Source organism: Sarcophilus harrisii, chromosome 4 (genome assembly GCF_902635505.1).
Source record: "Sarcophilus harrisii chromosome 4, mSarHar1.11, whole genome shotgun sequence".
In the NCBI taxonomy this organism is placed as follows: domain Eukaryota; kingdom Metazoa; phylum Chordata; class Mammalia; order Dasyuromorphia; family Dasyuridae; genus Sarcophilus; species Sarcophilus harrisii.
The window spans coordinates 130606283-130632580 of record NC_045429.1 but is presented as its reverse complement, the minus strand read 5'-3'; the positions used below and the strand labels follow the sequence as shown (position 1 = coordinate 130632580).

Here is a 26298-nt window from a genome sequence, read left to right as displayed (position 1 = left end):
TTATTAGCTGTATGACCCTAAGCAAGCCATTTAACCCTGTTTGCTTAGAAATGAGAAACTACTCCAATATCTTTGCCAAGAAAACCTCAAATGAAATCATGAAGAATCAGACAAAAACTGAAAACAATTGAATAAGGAATATAAACGTAAAGAAGAGGGCAAATGCAATTATAGAGTTTATAGAAGTAGAACTGACAAGAGTTGGCAACCAGTTGGACAATGGGGAACTAGGGAAAGTGAAGAATATAGGAGAATTTGGAAGCTAGAAATTAAAATCTGAATGACCAGATAATGATGGTACTATCAGTGGAAATAAAGAAATTATTGAGAGAGTTGGGTTTGAGGGAGGAAACTATTTCTGTTTTAGACTTGTTGAGCTTGGACTATCTATGGGAAATACAGCTGGATTTGTTTGGCAGGCAGGTGATGATGCAACCCTGAAGACAGATGAGGGCTGGATAAGTAGATTTGGGAATCACACCTGCAATGAAATAATAACTGAACCCATGACAGAAACAGAAAGAAAAAGATGATCAACAAAAAAGACTAAAAAGGGACAGCCAGCCAGATAGAAGGGAACCAAGAGAAAATAATATCAGAAAAGCAAAGGGAGAAGAGTGTCCAAGAGTGGTCAACAGTTTCACAAGCTATAGGGAGGTCAAATATGAGAACTAAGAAGAGATCATTAGATTTAGTAGTTGAAATATTGAACATTGGTAAACTTGATAAGAGCAGATAAATTTTGTTTGGTAGGTAAAAGATTAGTAAACTTGAAGAGAGCAATGGTCAAATGATAGGACAGGAACCAATCATGAGAAATAGAGAAGTGGGAGATGTGGAAGGAATTAGTAGACAATGCTTTTTAGGATTTAAGTGTGAAAAGAAAAAGAGATGTGGAAGACACATTGCAGGAATGGCAGAGTCAAGAAGAACTATTTTAAGTATGGGAGAGATCTGGGTATAGTTTGGACAGCAGGGATAAGGAGAATGGGAAGATGAGAGAAAAAAAGGGAGAAAGTAATTGAAAGTAAAAGCTACTAGAGATAATTAAAGGAATAGGATCAAGAGCAGAAGTAAGCAGTTGTCCATGGCAAGAAAAAAGCCCACCATATGATTGGCATATGATTGTGATAAAGTCCTTTTGTCCTATAAGAAATTATGAGAGAGTTGATTTCAGAAAAACATGGCAAGACTTACATGAACTGATGCAAAGTGAAAAAAGAAGCAGGAGAACATTATACATAGCATCAGTAACATTGTAATAATTATCATCTGTGTAAGACCTGGCCACACTAATCAATACAGTGATGCAAGACAATTTCAAAAGATGCATATTGAAAAAATGCTGTCCACATGCAGAAAGAGAACTGAACTCCATGTGCAAATTAAAGTATAATTTTCTCACTCTCTTTCTTTGTTTTTTTTTTATTTTGGGCTAATATGGAAATAAGTTTTGCATAATTTCACATGTATAAAATATATTGCTTGCCTGCTTGTGGAAGCAAAGAGGGTGGAAGGAAAAGAATTTGAAACTTTAAAAAAATGTTAAAAATAAATTAGCAAATAAGCAAATGAAGGAAATGAGAAAAATTAGAATAACTTTGTAGTGAACATAGTTTTCACCAGAAAGCTAACTACTAATGAGATATAAAAGCTAGCCTCATGTAGAATTACATTAATCCCCAGGGCATTAAAGATTGCTATATGATACTAATGTTCCATTCAACCTCCCATAATTTTGTTGAGGAGTAAAAATGGCACCATGGTTATTAGAAATTTTTTTTTCAAATAGCAATAATACTTTGGTAATGTCTACAACATGCATATCCTCTATCTTCAATATATACATTGCAACATTATAGCTTAAGAAAGTCCATTCAGCTGCACTGTATCCAAACTATACTTCTATATATTTGATGTGCACATCTATTAAATCTTGCTGGTGAACATATAATTAAAATGCTCTGTGACATTTATATAGAGCTTTAAGATTTACCGAACATAGGTACATATTATTCTCTCATTTGAACCTCACAGTAATCTTCCTTTTTATGGAGGTAAAATGACTTGCCTAAGCTCACACTGCTAGATTATCTGAATTTGAAAATAATTCTTCCTGACTCAAAGTTCAGGAATCTATATACTATGTTTTGATCAGCCTATTGAGTAAAATGCCAGAGTAAAAAAGACCTGAGCTTAAATTTTACCTCAGAGTCACTTAATTTCCCATTAATTTTACTTATGAAAAAATGTCATAGATACTGAGTGGAAGATTTTGGCATGATGTCATATTCTCTGACTCCTAAGTCCAGTGTTGAAGGATTCTTGGAATTATTAATACTTTTTACATTCCACTTGTTTCAAAAGGAAAGTTTTGGAAAGAAGATTCACTTAGGTATTGAACTTAGGGTGACTATCATAATATGAAATCCGAGATACAGCCTAACTAGTTAATAAAGCACATATAATTACCATCCTTGCCCAGAGATCACTCTTGGAAAGAGGAAACTGAGGGCAGTAAAACTAGATGAAGGAAACAATTTTTTATTTGAAATATAGCCAGTTCTTTCTGATTTATCATTGACCTCATTACTTGGACTAAATCTGGCACTAAGTTAAGAATATCATTTTTCAATCTGAATTTGAACTGAAAAGCACATAGAGAAGTTATATTAGAAGCAAAGCATGAATATTTTCTAGAAGGACTTCTGTCAAAATTTGGCAGGAAGATGACCTTTGAGGGAAGAATGTTAGAATGGAAGAATCTTTAGAGAAAATTTTAATTCAGTTTCCCATTTTATAGAAAGAGAAAATGGAGGCCATGGTAAGGGGGAAGGGACATGCCCAAGATCCCATAATGAGTCACTGGATGAGCCTGAACCAGCACCTGAGTTCTCCTTACTCTTACACAACTTTTCACAAATCCCAGAAACCTCACGTAGATTATCTAAGGTCCTTTGCCAAATCTACATTTCTTGGGAAATGAGCTAAACTAGATCTGGAATAAATTTTAGAATATAGATGATGCTATTTTTCCCTAGCTGGCCTTGAGAATATAAACTCTTTAAAGGGAAGGACTGTTTAAATTTTGCTTTTGTATCCCTAATGCATGACACAATATCTGGTATACAACTGGCACTCAATAAATGCTTGTTAGTAATGATGGTGACCTGTGACTTTGATTTCTGTAGCATTATTCAGAAATTAGAGCACATCTGTAGACATAGAAACTAGCCAAAACTAGCTGAGGGAAGTAGGAGACAGCACTCATTTCTCTACTTGGACTTTTTCTCTCCTGTTTCCCTTCTCCTTTTTCTTTCTCCCTCTCCATACCACAACAGCAGCCAGAGTCATTGTGTGCATTTTCTCCTTCTCTTTTTTGGGCTCACAGACTGGATAGCCAACAGCAGATTGAAGCTCTGGCTCAGTATCATTGTTGAGCCATCACTAGCTCCCTCTGACATCACAAGTTTTAGAACAGCTAAGCCTGACTTCTGGACATTTACCTGTGGATAAAACAATTCAATTGAATCCTTCTTGCAAGTTCATAACTCAGACATCACTAGCTCCCTCTGACATCACAAGTTTTAGAACAGCTAAGCCTGACTTCTGGACATTTACCTGTGGATAAAACAATTCAATTGAATCCTTCTTGCAAGTTCATAACTCAGTCGTTAAAAGTTAACTCTCTGCATAGAAGCTATTTTGGTAAATTTACTTATTTGTGTTCCATTTGCCTATTTATGGTAAGCTAGAATTTGCCTGGAACATGTGTTCAGGGTAGATAGAGAGGTGAGGCAGACAGACAGACAGAGAGAAGGAGAAGGAAAGAGAAATTAAAGAAGATTCGATAAAAGAGAAAGAAGGAGGCACAAAGGAAAAGGGAATGAAAGGAGAGAGATCCATATTTTTCCAAATGAATTGATAGATCATGTCTACTAAAATATTGATGGATGACATTTTTAGAGTTGCTTTTATAAAATCAACTTTCTGTCCAATTCTGCATTTTTGGTCATTATATCTTTAGCCTTAGCTCTGGTTTATGAAATAGGCCAATACAAATATTGTAGAGATATTCTCATAGAATTAATTCATTTATTAGGTCAAGCATTTATCAAGTAACTTAGTGTCTAGGTGCTATTAGGATTTTGGGGGGAGTAGTTCTGGGGCTAAGACTTCATCAATGTGGAGGGAAACTTCTAATAAAATAATTCACTCTAGGGATGTAGACTCAATTTGTCCATAATTTTTAGTATCAGAATGCTTCATGGCCTTCTAAAAAGATAAGTCACATACATCTAGGATGTACCAGAAGCAGGGCTTGAACAGATTTTCCAAACTCTAAGACTTGCTACATTGCTTTCCAAGTCTGGATCTCAGCAGTTTATAATCTACTAATACCAAAATACACAGTAGAATGTGATAAGTTCCAAAGTGAGATACAAAGTACTATTGAAATTTAAAAGAAAAATTAGTAAAAAAAAAAAAAAAAAAAAAATCAGCTTAGAAAAGTAGGCAGAAGGCAAACTCTGAAAACCTTGAGGACTCCCACTAAGAAGTTTGGACTTTATTCTATATAAGTAAGCAATGGGGAGTTATTAAAGCTAATATGGGCATATGTCCATTTTAGCTCTTAGTAATGTTCCAGAGTAGGCGTAAGTTAAGCATACTTTTAGATACATAGGGAGGATTAAAAGGCTAATGCTATTTGCTCCAGATATGACACCACCATATTCTTTTTTCTAGTTAAATCTACCTTTGGCTGATAAACAAATCTTGAATAAATTTTGCTTTGCTCCCCAAAATAGTTTCTCAACCAGCAGAATGCATGCACGGTTGGAACCCAAGTGAACTTACCTGCAGACAAATTCAGTTTCCTCTTCACATTTTGCTTTACATTCTTCTATGCTATTTGCTTCAAATTGCTTTTTGGTGGAACTAGAAAGCGAAGCTCCTTCTGTTTTCACATAGTTCTCTAACAGATCTCCTTGTCCTAAAGGAGGAAGAAAAGAGTAAAATGTGCAAAGAAATGGCAAATACCATTCAGTTCAAATCATTAATACTTTGCAATTTACAGTAAGGAAAAGAAATAGGGGGTTAAAACATGAAAGTCCTAAAAAAAAAAAAAAAAAAAGCCTCTTTGTTAAGGTATTTGGTTGTTATTCCTTAAGCAATGGAAAGTCATTGAAGCTATATAAAAGTTCGTCATAGAACTGCTGCTTAATGTGAATCCAGAAAAAAAAAAAAATCTTAGCGTGAAGAAATTTTTTGCCTCAATTGTTATTCCTTAAGCAATGGAAAGTCATTGAAGCTATATAAAAGTTCGTCATAGAACTGCTGCTTAATGTGAATCCAGAAAAAAAAAAATCTTAGCGTGAAGAAATTTTTTGCCTCAAGTAAACAGTTTTTCTAATAGATTGTAACAATTTGGTAAAGCAACATGCTACTCTTTGAATGAAGAGAAGGAATTAAATCTTCATTAGAGTCTTAGTCAGAGGCTCCATTATGGTTTGGAAATGGGCTAAGACTCTTGAGGGCCGTCAGAAATACACAAGCTATGGTATGGAAGTTCCTACCAATTCAGGAAAGCTTCAAACATCTAATTCATTAGACTATGAATTCCTTGAGGACTATCTTTTGCCTTTTTTGGCATCCCTTAAGAACAGTGCCTGGACATAATAGATACTTAATAAATGTTTATTGACTGATTGAATATATGGGCCCACTAATTCATCCAAAGACCAGACTATGTGTGTTTGGAAAGGTTTGTCACCAGAAGACAACTAGATGACAATTGTTTCCAACCAGAGTAACTCACAAAATTTTCTAACAACAACAAAAAAAGCATATGTATATGTATGTATATGTGGCAAGGGATGCCTTGTTTATTTTAGTGGAAGGACTGCTCCACCAAGGAAATTTTGGGCATTAGAATTATTAAAGAAGAAAAATTGAAAGGGAGGTGAAATTTTATTAATATCTCTTGCTACCTTTCTACTTAAGCAACTAATAGTAATAGGGATAATGATAATAATCAAATTTTAAACTAGCATTTATAAAGTTCTTTACAGACTTAATCTCAATTGATTCTCATAAAAACTATGTTAAATAAGGCATTGTTGTTCAATCATTTCTGACTCTTCATGTCCCCATTTGGTGTTTTCTTGACAAAAGACTTGGGAGTGGTTTGCTGCTTTCTCCAGATTGTTTTACAGATGAGGAAACTGAAGCAAACAATTAAGGGTCTTGCTCAGAGTCATACAAGTTTAAGGTCAAATTTGAACTCAGGAAGACAAGCCTTTCTAATTCTAAGCCCAGGGTTCTATCTACTGCATCATCTAGCTACCTATCAGGCCTACCTTATTGTATATCTGTTCTGTCTGTTCTAGATATACATAAACTATTAGACTGTCTCAATGAGGTATTCCTCCAACTGCATGTCAAAATCTAGACAACAGTTATTTTTCATTCACTTAATCTTTTCTGTGCAGATTTATAGACCAAACTCCTTTGAGTAATTACCTGTGTCTTCCAAGAGATGCTATAGGATCTTGTGATTTGACACAATCAACACAATCAGAATAATGCAGAACAATGCTGTCAAACTAAGAAAGGAAATCTTCTGGCCACATGCTGACTTTAAAAAAAGACAGATTTTGTTGTTGTTGTTGTTAAATTCTGACACCTCTGCTCTAAAAGGTCTCACCAAACACAAAAATCCCTCCTGAACCAGGACTCTGTAATGCTAATTTCCATGACCATGGAGATTGCTTTTGGTGATGGTATGGCTCCCTGTTTTATGTCTCACCTGATTTTATTATAATATCATTAAATAGTTATTTTTATTGCTAAGTCATCAAAGTCATCCTTAGTGATATTGACACAATTGAACTTTAGGAGCCAATCCAGCAACTGTTTGGAGCTCCCTCCGGATACTTTTGAAGACTCGGTGGTTGAATTTTTGAGGGTGATGAACCTCATGACTTCTGGCCATATGCCAGCCTAATACTGAATGGACTGGTCCATCAGAATGAAGCAAAAAACTTTAAGTGGTCCCTTTTTCTTCCTTTATTTTCAGATAGTAGCAGGAGGCTAGCTGCATCAGTTCAAAAGAAAGACAGTTTCTGACAGATTTACTCATCCTTTACCATCTAGGTGACATCAAAGGAGACTCACAATGAGGAATGAGGGATAGGCTGGCCCTTTCCCACCTGAGCATCCTGAGACATCTGGGCCTCTAGTTTGCTTTTCTCCTCTATGTTTCCTTTTCTGAATATAAATCTCAAGTGAACATATCCATGATTGGAGGCAACCTTGTAAGTTTGAGCAGTCTTGTTATTGTTCATCCCTTGTTCTCAAAGAGACTCAATGATATCATAGGTGATGTCTTGATTTGGGAGTGAATTGGATTTAAATAAGGCAGAGGTACACAATTGTCAGTCTCATTCTGAGTTATCAAAATACAGTGGGAGGACAAAAGTCAAAATGACTGGCTATGGCCCAGGATTCAGTGAATGATCTTGGTATCATGGATGTCTGACCAAGCTCTGTGCATTCCACAGAGCCTGCTCCAACTACCTTTAGGGCTATCAGAGCAAATTGTTTTCATCCACCCAGAAAATCTTCACATGCTCAGGTAGTTATTCTCCTAACTCACCAGTGGGTTTGATAACCTGTCAGTTATTTTCAACCTGGTTTAGTCCATCTCCTTAGATGTTTTCCTGGAGGATAGCTGCTCCAAATGCTACAGCATCTTGGAGCCCACTGGGCTCACTGAGTGAAGCTGATTAACAATAGGAGTTTCTTAATAAGAGAAGATGATCACCAAAATGAGGAAGAGATCAGTATGCTGAAAACTGTTTGTTTTTTGTCCTTCAATCTCAAAGAGAATCAAAATGGCATTACTATATTAGAGTCGAGTTATAATGTATCTGATTGTGGCTCATCAGGCCAATATGAGCTCAGGATGCTCCTGCCACAAATAGTCCCCATGAACATTTGGGGTGTCTTCTTTAACTTGGTATCTCACATTTCTTCTGAGCTAATTCAATACTGCTTTGCTCAAAGTACAGATTGATTCTCCTGCAAATATAGATTTGGAGAAATATAGTATTGTTGTTTGTCCTTTGTTTTTGAAGAGGGCCAGTGAGAGCCTAGGTGAAATTTAAAATACCCTATCAGAATCAGGACCTGCAGACTATTGCATGTTTTGATAATATCTTATATTGGACTCCCAGCATTGTAACAGTAGATATAAGTTAGACTCCTATTTTAAATCATTTTATCAATGCTCACTGTCTTTCATGTTTAGCATTTTTTTTATGTGTATAAGAATAAAATACGTGTCCCATAACTAATTTACAGTTTACACTGAGTACATGATCCTTTAGGCAGACCTAACCTTTAAATAATTGTCCCCCTTGGCTCTCTTCAACAATGAGATGATTCAGCCCAGTTCCAATGTCTTGTGATAAAGAGAACCATCTGTACCCAGAGAGAGAACTAACTGTGGGAACTGAATGTGGATCACAACACAGTATTTTCACTTTTCTGTGTATTTTGTTTCCTTTCTTTTTTTTTTCCTTTTTGATCTGATTTTTCTTGTGCAGCATGATATTTGTGGAAATATATATAGAAAAATTGTATATGTTTAATATATATTGGTTTACTTGCCATTTAGGGGAGGAATCAGGGAGAAGAGAGGGAAAAATTTGGAACACAAGGTTTTGCAAGGGTGAATGTTGAAAATTATTTATACATATATTTTGAAAATAAAAAGCTTTCATTTAAAAAAATTTGTTCCCAAAGCACTAGAGTAGAGGATTCAGTGAGTTGAAAAGTGGGAGAAAAAAAACACCAAGATACCTCCACCATAAGAGCAAAAATTCTTATTTTTTTCACTTAATATTTTATTTTTCCAATTATATATAAAAGATAGTTTTCAACAATCATATTTTTAAGATTTTGAGTTCCAAATTTTTTTTCAAGAGCAGAGGTTTTAAATTGTGGTCTATGCAATGTATAAATATGTATACATATATTGTATTTAACATATACTTTAACATATTTAACATGTATGGGACTACCTGCCATCTAGAGGAAGGAGTGGAAGGAAGGAAGGGGAAAGTTGGAACAGAAGTTTTTGCAAAGATCAGTGTTAAAAAATTACCCATGCATATCTTTCGTCAATAAAAAGCTAAAATAAAAAAAATTAAAAAGAACAAAAAATAGTAACAGTAGTCTAATTTTTATTAAAATCCTATATTATTAGTTCATAGGAAATATATACATTTACAAATAAAATATATGTGAGTATACATATATGTGAATATATATGCATGCATTTAAAAAATTGTGGTTTATAAACTTAGAAAAGTTTGTCAACTGTATTTCAATATAATTGATTTCCTTTGTAGTCCTAGAAATGTAGTCCTTTGTGCATTTGAAAACATTATTCCAAGAAAGGGTCCATAGGCTTCACCAAATTGCCAAAAAGAACCATGACACAAAAAAAATTTAGGAATTTCTATACATTTTAGTTTAGTTTCCCAAGACTGAAACCAGTGCAGCAACTACTACTATGACACTTGACAAAGAGTATCTCTATTTATTTAGATCTGTGCCTGTTTTTTCTAGAGTCAACAACTATCATTAAATACTTTGGGTATGGCCTGGGAAGGAGGAGTATTGATAAATATTATATCAATGGTGTTTTGGGCAATTAATAACAATTTACAGAATCTCAGAGTTGGAGAACATCTAAGAGATCATAAGTAAAAGAAATTACATTGTCCAATAGAAGCAGAAGCAGTGGTTTTGCAATCAGAAGATCAGAGTTTGACTTCTTCCTCTGATGCATACTACTTATGTGAGCTTGGGTCAGTCATGTAACTTGGCCTAAATTTCCTTATATGTAAAATGAAGGATTAGCACAAGATAAAATCTGAGGTCCCTTTCAGAATTAGATCGATAATTCTGTGATCAAGAATTACCTCTTAAAAATGCACCTCCAAAAAAATCCAAAACAAAACAAAACAAAACAACAACATAAAAAACCCTTTTGCTTGAAAGACAACCACTATAGCCTGTGTGTGACATTTCCTTGCACTTTGGGATAACTAACTAGTAGTAGCTTCCACTCATCATCAAGGTTGCCTTCCAAGGTTAAATTAAAGAGAAAGTTTATCCTCTCACACTACCTTCTCTTCTGTAAACCAGATACTCCCAAGTCCTTCAGTAGATTTCATCTGGGGATTTTCCCCCTCACTGGAAATTTTTCAAGCAAAAAGTTTAAGGCTCATTTGAGTATATTGTAAATGAGATTCTTACTCAGGATATTTGTTTCTTGTTCAGTCTCATCCAACTCTTCATGACCCCAGTAGGGTTTTCTTGGCAAAGAAATTGGATAGTTTGACATTTCCTTCTCCATTTCACCTTGAAGGTGAAGAAACTGAGGAAAACAGATTTAAGTGACTTGTTCAGGGTCAAACAGCCAGTAAGTACATGAGATTGGGTTTGAACTAAGCTTTTCCTGACTTCAGAACTGATTTCCTATAACTGCCCTGAATCTGAGGGTGTACTAGAAAACTTCTAGGTTTCTCTCAACTTTGAGATAAGTCTGAGAATGTTTTAATCATATTTGCCCTCTTTTGAATACTCTTTATTTGATCCTGTAAGACTCACTTTGTGGTACAAGAATAATATTGTGTTCCCAGGGTCATTTTGATGCTGCTTGTGTGTTCTCAAAAGTTTATAATCCCTCAAAGCTCTAAGGTAAGAAGACAAAAGAGCTTTTCTCTTCAATATGAAATTTGAAATGCATATTACTGTGTCCCTTGGGCTGCTAGAGATCCTTAGTTGAAAATTCAATAATTAACGATCAACAATTATTTATTAACCCACCAAAGATGTGCCTAATGTTATATTAAGCACTGGAAATAGAAAATCAAAAGTGAAAGTTCCTGCTCTCAGTGAGAGATTGCCATCTTCTAGAGACATTTAGATCTGCAGGTTTCACAAAGCTATCAGTCACTAGAGGATGACAATCTAACATATGTGTCCCAGAACATGATTTTTGAGGAGTTAGTACCCCAACATGACTCCAAAACATTCATTGTGTTTCAAAAAACATCTATTAAAGCCCTACTGTGTGCTAGGCACTTTGCTAAGCCAAGAAAAAAAGTTCATCCCAGACTTTTAATACCTTACCTATCTAAAGAGACCAATCCTATCAACTCTTAATACAGGTTAAATAATATTCATGCTTAATAGATAATTTTTAAAAAATTGTAAGATTTAAATGCTATTATTTAACAACTTTTCTAAGATGTATTACTCATCCATTTCTTTATTTTATTGTCTACATTTTAAACTTATTCCATCATTCTATCTTTTCTTCCAGAAGGATCTGCCTACCTGCAGGGAAGCATGAAATTGACCGTTGCCTCTCAACTAAATTTAGAAAATGAGAATCTCCTATTTTAAACACTACTGACACCTTTTCTTTCTCTTTCAAAAGCAGATGAATATATTTTGGTGGTGGATGTTGGGGAGGAAAATTTCCCCGTTGTTTACTGAGGTTTGGAGAGAAAAAGGAAAGCTGACTTAGTAGATTGATGTTAAGCATAGACTGAAACAAAGCAGATATGGACCTTGAGAACCCACTAACTACCTTCCTGTTCCCATCCCATCCTTATCAGCATGACAGAGCTCACCTAATTTTAATCTTCTTTGGTTACCTTTACTCCTTTTTTCACCTATTTTCAATTATCAAATTATTTTGATATTATCCAATTTTTTCATTTCCTTCCAGTTTCCCCCCAATCCAAACTTCTTTTTGAGTTGACTTATAGATCTGTTTTACTCTGGAGTTTCTAGTCTGAAGCTGAGCCACACTAATCTTAATTGTTACACGAATATAAAACTTACTTGCAACTAATTTATGTGTAACTAATGTAACATATAGTTACATGTAACTACAAAGTTACAGGACTAAAATCTTTCACTAGGTCTTAATATCCAATTTCAAATCATGATATTATGGTAGACAAAGTGAGAAAGGAGTAACATGTGTCCTTCTAGAAGTTAGGATCTTAGAATCTGTAGTATCTTAGAATTAAAAGTGACTTTAGAGATTATCTCATCCAACTAACTTCTATCTGAACATTTCCTCCACTCAAATAAGTACCCAGCCTCTACCTGAAGACCTCACCTAATGTTTCATTCTTCTTAGTTTGAGTCAAAACCTAATAATGAATAATTGAATGAATAACTGACCATATAGGAATCTTGAAATAAAATCTTATAAGATTTTGAAAAAATTTTAATCACATAAACTCTAATTTGACATTTAGAAATTTCACAACCTGATCCCTTCCTACCTGTCCAGGCTTCTTTATATAGTAATCTCCTCCATGTACTCATGGTCCTGCAATAATAGTTTATTTGCTGGTTTTCTCATTCATGCTCCATCCTTGATTTTTTTACACTGACTGTCTCATATGCCTAGAATACTCTTGCTCCTAACTTTTGAGGCTTAGAATCCTGGCTACCCTTATAAAACTCAATTTAATTACCACTTCCTTCAGAGGCCTTTCCCCAACTTGAAAAGTGAATACCTTCTCATTTATTCTTTCATTTGCTCGGTAGCTATCTTCTAAGTAAAAATGTGTGTCTCTCTACAATTAGAATGTAAGCTCCTTGAGGTCAGTGATTGTCTTTGACTTTTTTTTGTCTCTCCATCATTTAGCATAGCACCTGGTACATAGTAAGCAGCTTAATTTGATTGATTTAATTACAGAAAACTTAAAGAAAATCATATGCTTCAAAGCCTAGAGTCTACATTGTGTTTTAAGCTAAGATCTCAAGTCCCAGAGAATTTATTTGCAATTGTGTAGATCAGAACACTTTGTGAAGTAAAAAGGATTTATTTGTCACCACTGAGTCTGTATTAAAAATATCCAATCTAATATACCCTGAGAAGACATTGAAAAAGAGCACGAAAGAATCAGTTTCAGAGTTCATATTCCAGATAAATAGGAATCAACTTTAGAATGTTTTTTCCTTATGAATTTTGGTGTTGATTTTGACCCTTCCCAAATGACAGTACTTGTTCAACTTGTCTGTTTTCTCACTTTCTCAAAGCTGTCATACTCTAGAAGGAACTTGAATCCATGGGAAAATATAAGAATATATTTTAGCAGCAAAAATATTTTCATAGAGTAAACCTAAGGTGAGACTAGATTGTTACTGAGACAAGTACATTTAAAAAAATAAATCAGAGGTTTTTTTTTTAAACTCTAGAAGGAACTTGAATCCATGGGAAAATATAAGAATATATTTTAGCAGCAAAAATATTTTCATAGAGTAAACCTAAGGTGAGACTATATTGTTACTGAGACAAGTACATTTAAAAAAATAAATCAGAGGTTTTTTTTTTTTATTTTTGTAAAATTGTAAAATATGTCTGCATCAGCTAAAGGCAGGTGTAAAAAGTTCTATCCAATCCATTTGGAAGGCCTATTTCAGTGCTGTAGAAAAATGATACTAAAGTGCAAAATAAAAAATTAAAGTATTAAAAAAATTTTAAAAGAAAGTTTAAAATGAAGATAAATTTTGGTATTTAAAAAGATGTGTGCTTTTGAAGACTTTTTTCTCTTAGATTATCTATGGCAATCTATCCACATATACATATGTATATATGCAGACACATATACAACACACATAATACAGTATTATAATAATATACATTATATATGCATTGTTATATGTGTGTGCATACACACTTTTTAACCTGTGCTCAGATTGCTGAGCACAGCCAAAAAAAAAATATTTGCTTATTCCTTATCTGACCTCTCTTTGCTTTTCTTTCTTCTGGGAAGTTAGCAATATAAACAAGTGCTTGATTACAGACAGTTTTTTTAAAAATTCATTTTGTTAAGGTTTTTATCTTCTCATTTATGTCGATTCTAAAGTATCTATCCAAACATTTTCAAATAATAAAGTGATGTAAGAAATTAGTTAACTTTTATAAAACTCTGAAAAAGGTAGCCCAGACAAATCCCTGTCTTTATGCCTGCCTCTTTCTGAATTATTTCTAATTTATCTTTTAGGAATGCTCATAGTATGATAAACAAGAAAACAAAGATTGTTCTAACAATTCACTAAAATAAAACAAGAAACTCAGATCATGTTGAATAGTAAAATGGTAAGTCTAGTTAAGGAACCACTCAGACTTGTTGTTACAGAAGGGCATTTAACCATTGCTCCACTTCTTATATCTTTATAACTGGACATCTAATTACAAACACACACACACACACACACACACACACACACACACACCATAATTATATCTCTTTGATATATCCTATAATTATTTCTAGGATCCTATTTTTCTTTTAGATGGGCCTAATTTGTAAAAATAGATTATAATGCTAAAAGTAGTATTGTATCATTTTAAATTTGTCCTAAAGAGAAACCATTTGTAAAAAATGTTCTAATTTAAATAAATTAATAATCATAATAATGGAATCTATTTATTGGTCAATTTGATAAACTTTTTTTGGAATGCCAAATTACTGGCTTTATTATTTTGTTTAGCCTTCCTTTTTAAAATATATTGGATATTAGAAAGTGGTTTATTTTCCTCTCTATCCTAATCATCTCTAGTATTTTGACAATATTCATGGGGAAATTACTATTATCACCTGATAAATTCTTCAGTTTTCTACCACCTTTTGGCCTGACAATTCAGTGGGCCAAATACTAAAAGAACCAATTTACACATGAAGTCACTTCAAGAATCATGTTTATATTAAGTCAAGCTAGAAGAGTAGTCAAAGGTATTGTTGAGTCTTAATTGTTCAAGTATTTGCAACATACTTACTCATTCCTAGGGGAAAAAAAAAATTGAAATTGTAGAAAAAAAATAAAAAAAACTTAGATGCTCTTAAAATTATACATTCCATTAAAATAAATATTTTTCAAAATCTTACCTGATTTTAGAAATAAAAGAAAGAGAAAGACTACTTTCCCATATTCCATTTTGGGGTTGGCTGGCAGGGTCCAGAGGGCTATGTGTCCCAATGCTCCAAGCTTTATTGACTCATACAAGAGAAAAGGAACGTAAACAAACAAAGCAGTCAAATTAAGTTAATTATTCTCTCAGAGACCTCTCTTCCTCAGAGACCTTCTCTCAGAGATTATCTTCCATGGAAGATCTTACAAAATGTTTGATGCCAGTATTTATTTTAGATACTAGGAAGTGATGAAAATAGTACTCCTCCCCATGTCCCATTCTCATTGCCTTTTCCAAATGCCTGTCCCCATCTCTTTACCTCCCCATATAGTCCATATGTTTGTTTTCTTCCTTTATTTCCTTTCTGATTCATTAAAAAACATGAGAAACACTCTGGCTCTGAAATATTTCAGCCTTCTGTTACTAAACTCAAGCTTGACACATTTTCATTAAATCTTCCAAGTTCTACCAAACAGTAAGAATTATTCTTCAACTCAAAATTGTTATTTTGTTGTTTGATTCTTTAAACAACTTTATTCCTGGTGGGCTATAAAAATCATTCAATCAACAAACATTTAGTGGATACCCACTAATATGCAAAATACTGTTTGGGCCTAGACTTCAACTCTATGATCCATGATTTCATTCAGATAGTATGCCTACTACCAATTCAAATCACAATCCTTCTTTTATAGACAACCTTAATGAGCTATTGTGATTTTAAAACCATACCTGTTGGTCAACATTTTAATGACAAAAACAACATGTATATAAGTTACTATACTTAAAATATTGCATAATAAATACAGGATCAATTTTTAAAAGGGAAAGAGATAATAGTAGGTAGAAAAAAAGGTTTCATGTACAAAAGGATACTTGAGTAGAGTTTTGAAGTGTTCAAGGGCTTCTAAAGAGAGGTGGATTAGATAAGAAGGAATCAATTCCCAGCATGGCAGCAACATCCACCCCACATAAGCTATTAAAAAATAACAAAACATCTTTGAGTCTCTGTTAGTCCAGAAAACTAGGACTGAAACCATTGGCCCTGCTTCCAGGGAGGAATTGAATTTCCTTAGACTCAACACATGAGAAATGCAGAATTCAAATGAATCAATCCTTGATGAGTATCCTTTTTATGCTATAGTTAAGCAAAGCTCTTACTTATTGCTAGATGATCTACAGAGATTTCATTTTATTTTAACCCAAAACGTTGGCCACTGGCCAATTTGAGTTAGGTTGGGTTCAGAATAGACATAGCAATAAAAAATGGATTATTTAATGTGAGAAACATCAAGGACAGTTTGGCTAGACCACAGAGTAGTTTGAAAGATAGATCAAGGTCACTTTGTGAAAGCTTTCAAAAACTAGACAGGAGATTTTTTATTTATGTTTTTTATTTTCTCACTTGAGAAAATAGGAGGCCACTGGATTTTAATGAATAAGGTACCTGGTCAAACCTGCAATTTAGGAAAAATAGCTTTAGAAGTTATGGGGAAGATGGATTGTAGTAAGAAGAAACTTGAGGCAAGGACACTAATTTGGAAGCTATTGAATTAGTCCTTGTCTGAAATGGATCATGTAAGTGGAAAGATGGGGAAGATAGATGCGAGGAATGTTGTGGAGATTAAAATACGCATACACAAAATTTGGTAACTGAGTGGATATGTAGAGTGAATGAGCCACAAATTGAGAATAACACCAAAACTGTAAATATACAAATTGAAGAACGTGGTATCCTCAACAGGAATAAGCATAGTCAGAATAGAGGTGAGTTTAAGAGAGAAAGATAATGAATTCCATTTTGATATACTGAATTTGAGATACCTCTTGAATATCCAACTTGGAATATCCAGTAGGGCAATGGAGATGCACAGAGAGAGCTCAGAAGAAAGACCAAGGTTGAAGATATAGATTTAGGAATCAAATGAATAGAGATGAAGATTAAACCCATGAAAACTAATGAGCTCTCTCAAAGACATGGTTGTAGGGGTGGGGAACATCTGACCAAGGAGTCACATAAGACCCTCAAAATCATTTGGTCTGGCCCTATCAAGGCAACAACCACCTCCTACTGCTTGAGTTCTTTAAACTGATAATTTTGTATGGTCAACAAGTGATGATATAAATATCCAAATGTTATAAATAAATATCCAATTTCTGCCTTTGGCAGAAAAAATAAAGTGCCTCATCCCTGATTTAGAGAGAAGATGGGAAAATCCAGGACAGAACCTTGGGAAACAATTGTTTTTAGAGGGCACAATATATAGATGACAATTCAGCAAAGAGATCAATAAGTTTCTAAGAAAGAGTGAGAATAATACTAATGCAATGATTATAATCTGGCCCACTATGGCACAGTATTTAGAATACTGGGCTTGGAATCAGGAAGACTCATCTTCCTGAGTTTAAATCTGTTCTCAGACACTAGCTATATGACTTTGAGCATCTCACTTCACTGTGTTTGCCTCAGTTTCTTTATCTGTAAAATGAGCTGGAGAAGGTAATAGCAAATCAATATCTTTACCAAGAAAATCCCAAATGGGGTCATGAAAAATTGGACATGACTGAAATGACTGAATTACTATTTCAGAGCCAACTATTACAGAGCCATTTCTTCAAAAAAGGAAATTAAAGTTCAGAAGTAGCTTGCTAATGTGTTAGAGGTGGTCTAGAATCCAGGTTGTATATACTGGACAGGACCCGAGACTTGGTCTTCAAGCCCTGCTCCAAATATATTTTATCTCTGTTACCATGGGCAAGTCATTTAAATTCTCAGAATCTCAGTTTCCTCAGTTACAAGAATTGTATCAAATTACACTTCTAAATCAAGGAATGTTGGAGCTAGCTAATACCAACTCACAAAAGCCAGTGTTCAATTTATTGGAGTTTTTTTTTGTTGTTGTTGTCTAGAGTTAAGAAATTGTTAGATAAAATGTTAATAATGAAAACCAAAATTAAAAGTATATCACTTATGTTGTTGTTTAGTCGTTTCCATTGTGTCCAACTCTTAGTGATCTAATTTAGGGTTTTCTTGGCAAAGACACTGCAGTGATTTATTATTTCCTTCTCTAACTCATTTTACAGATAAGGAAACTGAGGCAAACAGAATTAAGTGGCTTGCTCAGTGACACATAGCTATTAAGTTTCTGAGATCAGATTGAACACACTTCACTGCACCACTAGATACCACTTAAAGGTGATTTTTTTTTAAAACAGAAAGCTGTTAAACATTTTTTAGTACATCCATACCTATACATCACTTTCTACATTTTAGAACTTTAACTAGTATTATTGTCTTTATAACCAAAAATAATAATAACATTCTGAGTCTCTAAGCTACTTTGCTACTTGCTCTTAGCAATTAATTCTGAATTTGATAGAAAGGAAACCATTCAGAAAGTAGGGATGAAAGAAGATATCATTCCTCCATACCACTGTCAGACCAATATTATGGCTTTATTTACAGGTCGTCTACAAAGACTAGAATGCTGAATATTTTTTCTATTATTTATTTGTTTAAATGGTATTTTATTTTTCCATGTACATGCAAAGATAGTTTTCAATATTCACCTTTTGCAAAATTTTGCATTCCAAATTAATGCCTAATATTATGAATCAGTTTTTTAAAGTATTTATTAAGTGCCTACTATATGCTTTATACTGTAGTGGGTAAGAGTCTGGGAGAGGGACATGCAAAAGAAATGTAAATTATGACTCTTTTCCTTAAATCAAAGGTTCCTTCCCATTCTAAATACTATGTTTCTCTGACAGAAGAATGGGAAAGGAGAGGAATAGAGAAAACAAATGTAAGACAAGCTTAACTTGTCTTCAAAACTTTGTTTAACATAGGTCCAATAAACCTTATTTTGATATAGCTAAGAGGAAATTGCTCTGTGCTCAATTTATATGCATGGGAAAAGACCCGAGCATGAGTTCAAGAAGACAGAATCCCAGGGAGAATAGAATCCCATTCTCTTCCCCATCCTTACCATGTTATTTTGGACCAGCATTTTTCCTACACACTATAACAGGTCAAAAAAAATTAGATAATGTCACCATGTATGACCAGTGGATGTATATGTTATGCTCTTCCATCCAGTGTCCTCCATTTCTTGGCATTATCACATTTTATACCTTCCTTGAATAGAAAAAATCAAAATTTTAATCTCTGTCTTTGGGAAGACCATCTGCCAATAGTGACTACTCCCATAGTTCTAATTAGTTTGTAAAATCATAGATTCTTACACTTGAAAAAGACCTTAAAATTATTTAGTCCTACTTCTTTTTAAAGTTAAGATAATTAAAGGAAAAAATGAAAATGTAATACAAAACTTTACTTTTTTGGCTTGCTATGACTAAACAGTTGTTCTCTTCTTTCTTTGGCTTTATGTTTTAAATAGTTTATTAGGACACAACTCTAAACCCTAAATTTAGAGAGTCATTCCCATTCTTTGAAGAAAATTTGTATCTAGAAAGAAGGAAGGAAGGAAGAAAGGAAGGAAAGAAGGAAGGAGAGAAGGAAAGAGAGAAAGATTGGAATTCCTTTTTGAAATGTTGCTGTTTCATTTCTTTTTGTTAGTTTTTGTTCAACATCCTCTGAGGCCCTGTGATGGGATGTTTATCAGGCTTTACCTCAGAGTAAGAAGATAGCAGGATTGCTAAGTTGGTATAATGGTTAAAGTTTAATCAGCTAGAGAACACTTTCTAAGTAAAAGTTAACTGATTAATTCAATCTTTAAAAATAATGCTTTTAAATTGAGTTCTCTTGAGGAAAGTACGTTTTCTAAGATCCATTGGATTTCACTGAATTGATCTCTTTTCATCAGATTCACAAAATTTTGAAGATTTATAATTATATTAGAAAGGGGAAAGGATAGTTTTTTTAAATAATCAACAAATATTTATTGAGTATATACTATATGGAAGTCACTATACTACATGCTAAAGATAGAAAAAAACATAGCATAGCCGGGGGGAAATTATCTAACATTTTAAGGATTCATTTTTTTTTTCTCTATATAATAGGATAGATATAGCTCCAACCCCCAAGCAATTTATTGAATGAGAAATCAAGATGTATAGAAAATTCTGATGACTTTTATTTTGGTGAAATCAAATAATATACTGTATGTAAAGTTTTTCCTGACTTTAAATTTTTCTGTTATTGTTCAGTCATTTCAGTCATATCAATTCTTCAGGACCCCATTTGAGATTTTCTTGGCAAAGATATTAAAGTGATTTTCTATTTTGTTCTCCAGATCATTTGACAGATGAAGAAACTGAGACAACTGGGGTTAAGTGAGTTGTCCCACATAGCTAATAAGAATCTCAGTATCTTTGAACTGAGGTCTTCCTGACTCCTGGCTCAGCTCTCTATTCACTGCACCAAAGCACTATATAAATGTCAATTTTCATTTTCGTTGTTTTTAAAGATTCATCATCCCTGTAATAGTTATAGTAATAATATCTATAATAGTGAAAGACTTAGTGTGGTTCAGTATATATGTGTATACCTAAATATGTGTGTGTGTGTGTATAGTGTATGTGCGTGTGTATATATATATATATATATATATATATATATATATATGAAATAATGTGATTTGGGTGGCAGAGGTACAAGTAATTTAGGAGGAAGAGGTAGCACATATACTGACTTCAGAGTACTTAGGTTGCTGTGGAAGATTTTTCAGATTAATTTGGATTTAATTAAGATTGAAAGGAAGAAAAAAAAATACAAAAGGAAACGAGCATGAGAACATTAAATAAGGATTGTCTTACTTTTCTTTTGGGGTGCAATTAATGTAAAAGGTATCACAAATTAGAAGGGAGTTACTAAAAAAAAAGTTTGGAACAGCTGATAAATCAAAGGAATCCTAAAATTCCTGATGGTCATTTGAAGGTATTACCATATTACTTAGGCAGAATGAGAAAAATGTGTCCCTTAAATGTTTAGGAATAGTATCCTTAGATCAACTATCCCAAAAGTCTGAGTTTAAAATGACAGGAAAAACTCATCTCCCTATGATAGTCTGTAACTGATTGAATTTAGAGAATCATAATATTTTCTGAAAATGATGTATAAGAAAGGAAACAAAGGGCTGGCTACTGATTTGGACTTTACTCAAGATTTAACCAATGTCTTTATTTGACCCTTCTTGTATAGTCTGATCTTCTTTCTTTCAGGTACATTCATATCACCAAAAGAGAAAAGCAATACTATATGATAAATCCAGTGTTACCTGACCTACTTTACAAAGTTCTGTTCTCATTGAACAAGAACCCTGAAAGCTAAAACAATTTCCGAGAAGCTTTTCCATTTTCCCAGGTTTCCCTTGTCTTACCATGCATTAGCATATATAGTGAGAACTTAAATATTTACTTTACGTTTACTTTACGTTCAACTTTACCTTGAATTAAAGATTGATCTGAAGTTTCATTTGGTGCTATAGGATAATAATTAATTTTATCAAAATCTCAAAGACAGTCAAAGATGTCAGCAACAGACATCTAAAAACAATTACAAAAAATAAAAATAAAATAAAACAAAAAAAATTCACAAGAGGACACAAACAGGACAGAAAAGCACAATGGATAGAGTTTTGGGTCTAAGAATCAGGAAGATCTGAATTCACATCTAGTTTCAGACACTTAATAGTGGTGCAACTTTGGGCAACTTATTTAATTTCTGTATGCCTCGCTAGTTTTGTAGTGTCAAGGAATGGGAAATTGAGTGAATGCCCTTCAATTGGGGAATGATTGAATAAATTATGATATATGAGGGTAATGAAATATTCTTGCTATATAAGAAATGATGATTATTTCAGAAAAGCCTGGAAATACTTACATGAACTGATGCTGAATGAAGTGAGCAGAACCAAGAGAATATTGTACACAGCAACAGCAAGACTATGTGATGATCAACTATGACAAATTTCTCAGCAATGTGGTGATCCATGACAATTCTAATAGACTGAGGATGAAAAATGCCATCTGATTGCAGAAAGAGAATAATGGAAACTGAACATGGATTGAAACATAGTATTTTCACCTTTTGTTTATTTGCTTTTCTATCTTATGTTTTTTTTCCCCTTTTGGTCTAATTTTTCTGAGATTGCTTGCTTTCTGGGGAGTGGGGAGGGAAGAGAGGGAAAGAGAAACATTTCGGAACACAAAATCTTACCAAAATGAATGCTGAAAACTTTCTGTAAAATATATTTGGAAAAATAAAATACTACTGAGAAAAAATTTTAATTTCTGTGTGTCTTATTTTTTCAACTATAAAATGGAGATAATAAAAACACTTATAGGGTTTTTGGGAGGATCAAATGAGACAATATTTGTAAAGTACTTAACACAATACCTGGCACACATAGGGCTAAATAAATGTTTATTCCCCCATCTCTCTTTCTAGTCTGTTAATTTTGACACACATATATACATATACATTTTAATGCAAACTTTTTGTAAGCAAAAGTTTATGATTTCACATGCAATCTTCTTTCTGTTCTTAATACTGGAAAGCTAAAATATTCACATTTATTCATAACTGAGGATAAGGGTAGAGACTATTTGGTATAGGGAATTCCTTTATGAGAAAACTCATTCTACCAACTTTTTCTACAACCAATATTCTTTATTTTATTTTTTTAAAGCTTTTTATTTCAAAACATATGCATGGATAATTTTCAACAATGACCTGTGCAAAACCTCATGTTCCAATTTTCTCCCCATTCCTCCATCCCCCTCTCCTAAATGGCAAGTAATCCAATATATGTTAAACATGGTAAAAATATACATTAAATCCAATATATGCATATATATTTATATAATTATCTTGCTGTACAAGAAAAATCAGATCAAAAATACAACTGATATTCTTAGAGAACTTCTGGGAACATTGTGAAGTTAAGTTAGTTGTCCAGTGTCACACAGCCAACTGCTTCTGATAAGAAGCAGTTCTTGAAGTCTTTAAGATCTGCTTTCTATCCATTCTACATTTATGATAAAATAAAAAATCCAAAAAACAAACTGAAGTTGATATTTTAACTATTCAATGGAAAAAAACTATGTGCTGAAAAGCAGACAAATACAAAACAGAATCAAGAAAGTCAGCATGTTCTTTGGAATACTGAAAAGATTAGCATAGAACTGGGACTGAATGACTTCAGTGGACTGAAACTAGATTGATCTGCACTTTTATACTTTCCCTTAAGAAGGGAGCAGTAATTGCCTATAATGGACAGCTAAGTGGCACCGTGGAGAGTGCCAGGAATGGAGACAGGAAAACCTGGATTCAAATTTGGTATGAGCCATTTGCTAGCTTTGTGACTCTGGTCAGATCACTTAACCCTGTTTGCCCCAGTTTCCTAATTTGTAAAAGGAGTTGGAGAAGGAAATAGCAAACCATTCCAATATCTTGCCAAGAAAACTCCAAATGGAATCACAGATTCAGATACGACTGATTGAACAACAATGGCCTATAATCTTTATCCACCGTATACAGATCAATTTCCATGGACACAATTCTGTACTACCAACACTGGAAGCCAAGTGCAATAATTTGTCCAGACAGTTAAACAGTGATAATTCAACCGACCATCTAACATCAGAATCTAACTGAACGAAAGATTTACAGAGCAAGGGTTATGTTCTGCTTGGTGGCCTTGAGACTTGGACTTGCCCAGACACCAGGAACATACACTCTTCTTGAGCAATCTCCTCAGCACTCCCTATGGAAATTTAAAACCACTGAACGCTTGATGATTAACTAAGTAAGTCCTGAAAGTCAGGAGATCAGCATAAAATCTATATCTGCTGTATCCCAGTTCTTCTGGGTAGTTGTGAAGGAGAGATGATGGCAGGATATAGGAAAGGAAGGGCCATTTGCCAAATAGAACAGACAGAAGACATGGCACAAGACCACCATGAGGTATAATTGTGGAATGTTAGACAGACCAGCCTGACATGCAATAGTCAAAGGAGAAACTGTTTTTCCTTCCAAAAAAATCTTGGGGACAATCTCAAAAAGGAAAAGTCATTGTTACAAAGCAAAGAGATTTTGGAGCTTTTAAAACAAGCTCCGGCTACTAACTCAAGACAGGGCCCATGGATGGGTTCTACCAATGCTGTGTTATGACAAATAATGTGAACCGGCATGGGAAATCCTGCTGGACTTGGAATTAAGAAGACCTTAGGTGAAATTCTAACCTAGATACATCCTAGCAGGGTGACTGGGCAAGTCATTTCACTTCTCTGTTTCTTCAATATCTTCTTTTGTTCAATTCAAGAATGTAAACTCTTAGCAAGTAGGGATTGTTTCATTCTTTGCACTTGTATCCCCAGCACTTAGCACAACATATAATAAGTGCTGAAAAATATGTGTTGATTGAATTTGACAAATATTTATTAAGTACCTACTATGTACAAGTCTCTGAAGCTCTCCCTACCTTCAAAGAGTTCACATTCTACCTGTAGGGTACAACATGTACAATGATAAGTAAAAGTATAATATAGTTACGAAGCATATATGTATATAAAAGGGAAAGTATACATGAGAAGAAAAGCTCTAATATCTACATGGGTTGGGAAAGTTTCCTGTCAGAACCTGATACAGACCTTGAAAGGAGCCAGAATTTCTCAGAAGCAATGATGAACATCCCCAAGCACTGGGGATGGACTATGGCAAAAAAAAAAAAAAGGGGGGGGTATTATATCTAGGAAACAGCTAGTAAGCTAGTTTAACTAGACTAGAAAACACATAAACACATAAATATGAAATAGTCAAAGACAGGAGTCATATAATTGAAGACTTTAGATGTCAGATTGAGGATTTTTTAATTTCCTCCTACCAATTATGAAGATAAGCTCCTTATAGACTGACTATAAGCCCTCTGGGAACAGGATCTACATCATAGAAATTTTTTCCTCTATTAATCACCCCATGACCTAGTTACAGGATTAGGCAATACTAAGTGATCAATAAATATTTGTTGAATTGAATGTCATTTTTTTCAGTCTTATCCATATGTTATTCACTAAATATCATGTTTAAATATAAAGGTAAGAAAAATCTAATAAGAGAATTGTCCATTTATAATGTTTTATTCTCATTTGAATTTATTTTCACATCTTTTTTCTGCACAGAATGAATAGTGTGAATTCCTTTCTCTTCCCAAGGCCTGTAAACAATGAAAAAGGAAAGAGGAAAGGAAAGAGAAGAGAGAAAAAGATGGAAAGGGGAGAAAAGGGAAAGGAAAGGTGAGGAAAGAAAAGGAGGTGAGGAGAGTGGAGAGAAGGAGAAAGAAAGAAAGAAGAAGGGAGGGGTGAGAGATAAAGAAGTATGAGAGAGAGGGAGAGGGAAAAAGTTGAAGAGAGAGTAGAGTGAGAGAGGGAGAGGAAGAGAGAGAAAGGGAAAGAGAGAGAGGGAAGAAGAGGACAAGGGGGAAAAAAGTAAAGACCCAACGCTGCTTATTTAATGGGAAAAAATTGCCTGAACCCAGAGCCAGGCAAAGAGAATTGGATTTAAAGTCAAAAAGAACTAGGTTAAGATCCTCTCTCTCTCATTTGTTAACTATATATAATGATGGAAAAATTATTGAATTTCTCAGGGTCTCGGTTTCCACATCTGTAAAATAAGAAATTTTTATTCCAAGGTCCCTTCTAACTCGACCTTATTATGTATATATGATGGAAAGTAGATATAAAGGGGAAAAGCTCTAACATCTATGTAGGTTAGGAAGCTAAAGGCTTCTCTCAGAATCCGATCTGGGTCTGGAAGCCAGAGTTCCCCAGAAGCAATGAGAATCTGTGTAGTGACATTTGTGTCTTCAGGAAAATAGTCTCTCTCAAGCTCAAAACAAAAAAAAAAAGAATTGAGAGGAACCCAGATCCCAGGGCTTTACCCTTAGGGTAAAGAAAACCCTAAATTTAATTGCAACCTTTTACATTGGAGATCATACCAAGGAGGTCCAAAAGGGGGCAGCAAAGTTACCCCTACTTCTGAAACTATGTCATTAGTGTCCATAGCACTCAGGGCAGTCCTTTCCATAATTGTTCAGACCTGCCACAGTTTATCTTGTCTGGCTTCTGTAAGCAGGTCGGTTAGCTTTCCCCAAAATCCAAAACAAAGAAGCAAACAAAGTAAAGAAAATAACCAGCAAAACAATTAGGAAGGGCTGGGTGGGGACTGACCATTTGGGCAAGTTGCCAGCTGCTATTTAAAATTCATGCTTTTGACAGAGAGGCGGAAGCTCCTCTGGAAAAAATGGGTAATTCAG

The 26298-nt window shown here is 34.1% G+C and overlaps 1 protein-coding gene across 1 annotated transcript in view; it reads right to left on the bottom strand.

The window, feature by feature from the left end:
* Positions 1-15120, bottom strand: part of PLG (plasminogen) — a 61337-nt gene extending 46217 nt beyond the window's left edge. The window contains exons 1-2 of the mRNA XM_031937529.1: positions 14997-15120; positions 4858-4993 (exon numbers count right to left, since the gene is read on the bottom strand). Of these exons, the coding sequence (XP_031793389.1) occupies positions 4858-4993; positions 14997-15045 (185 nt within the window). The 5' untranslated portion in view covers positions 15046-15120. The remainder of the gene's footprint in view (positions 1-4857; positions 4994-14996) is intronic.
* Positions 15121-26298: the final 11178 nt, after the last annotated feature.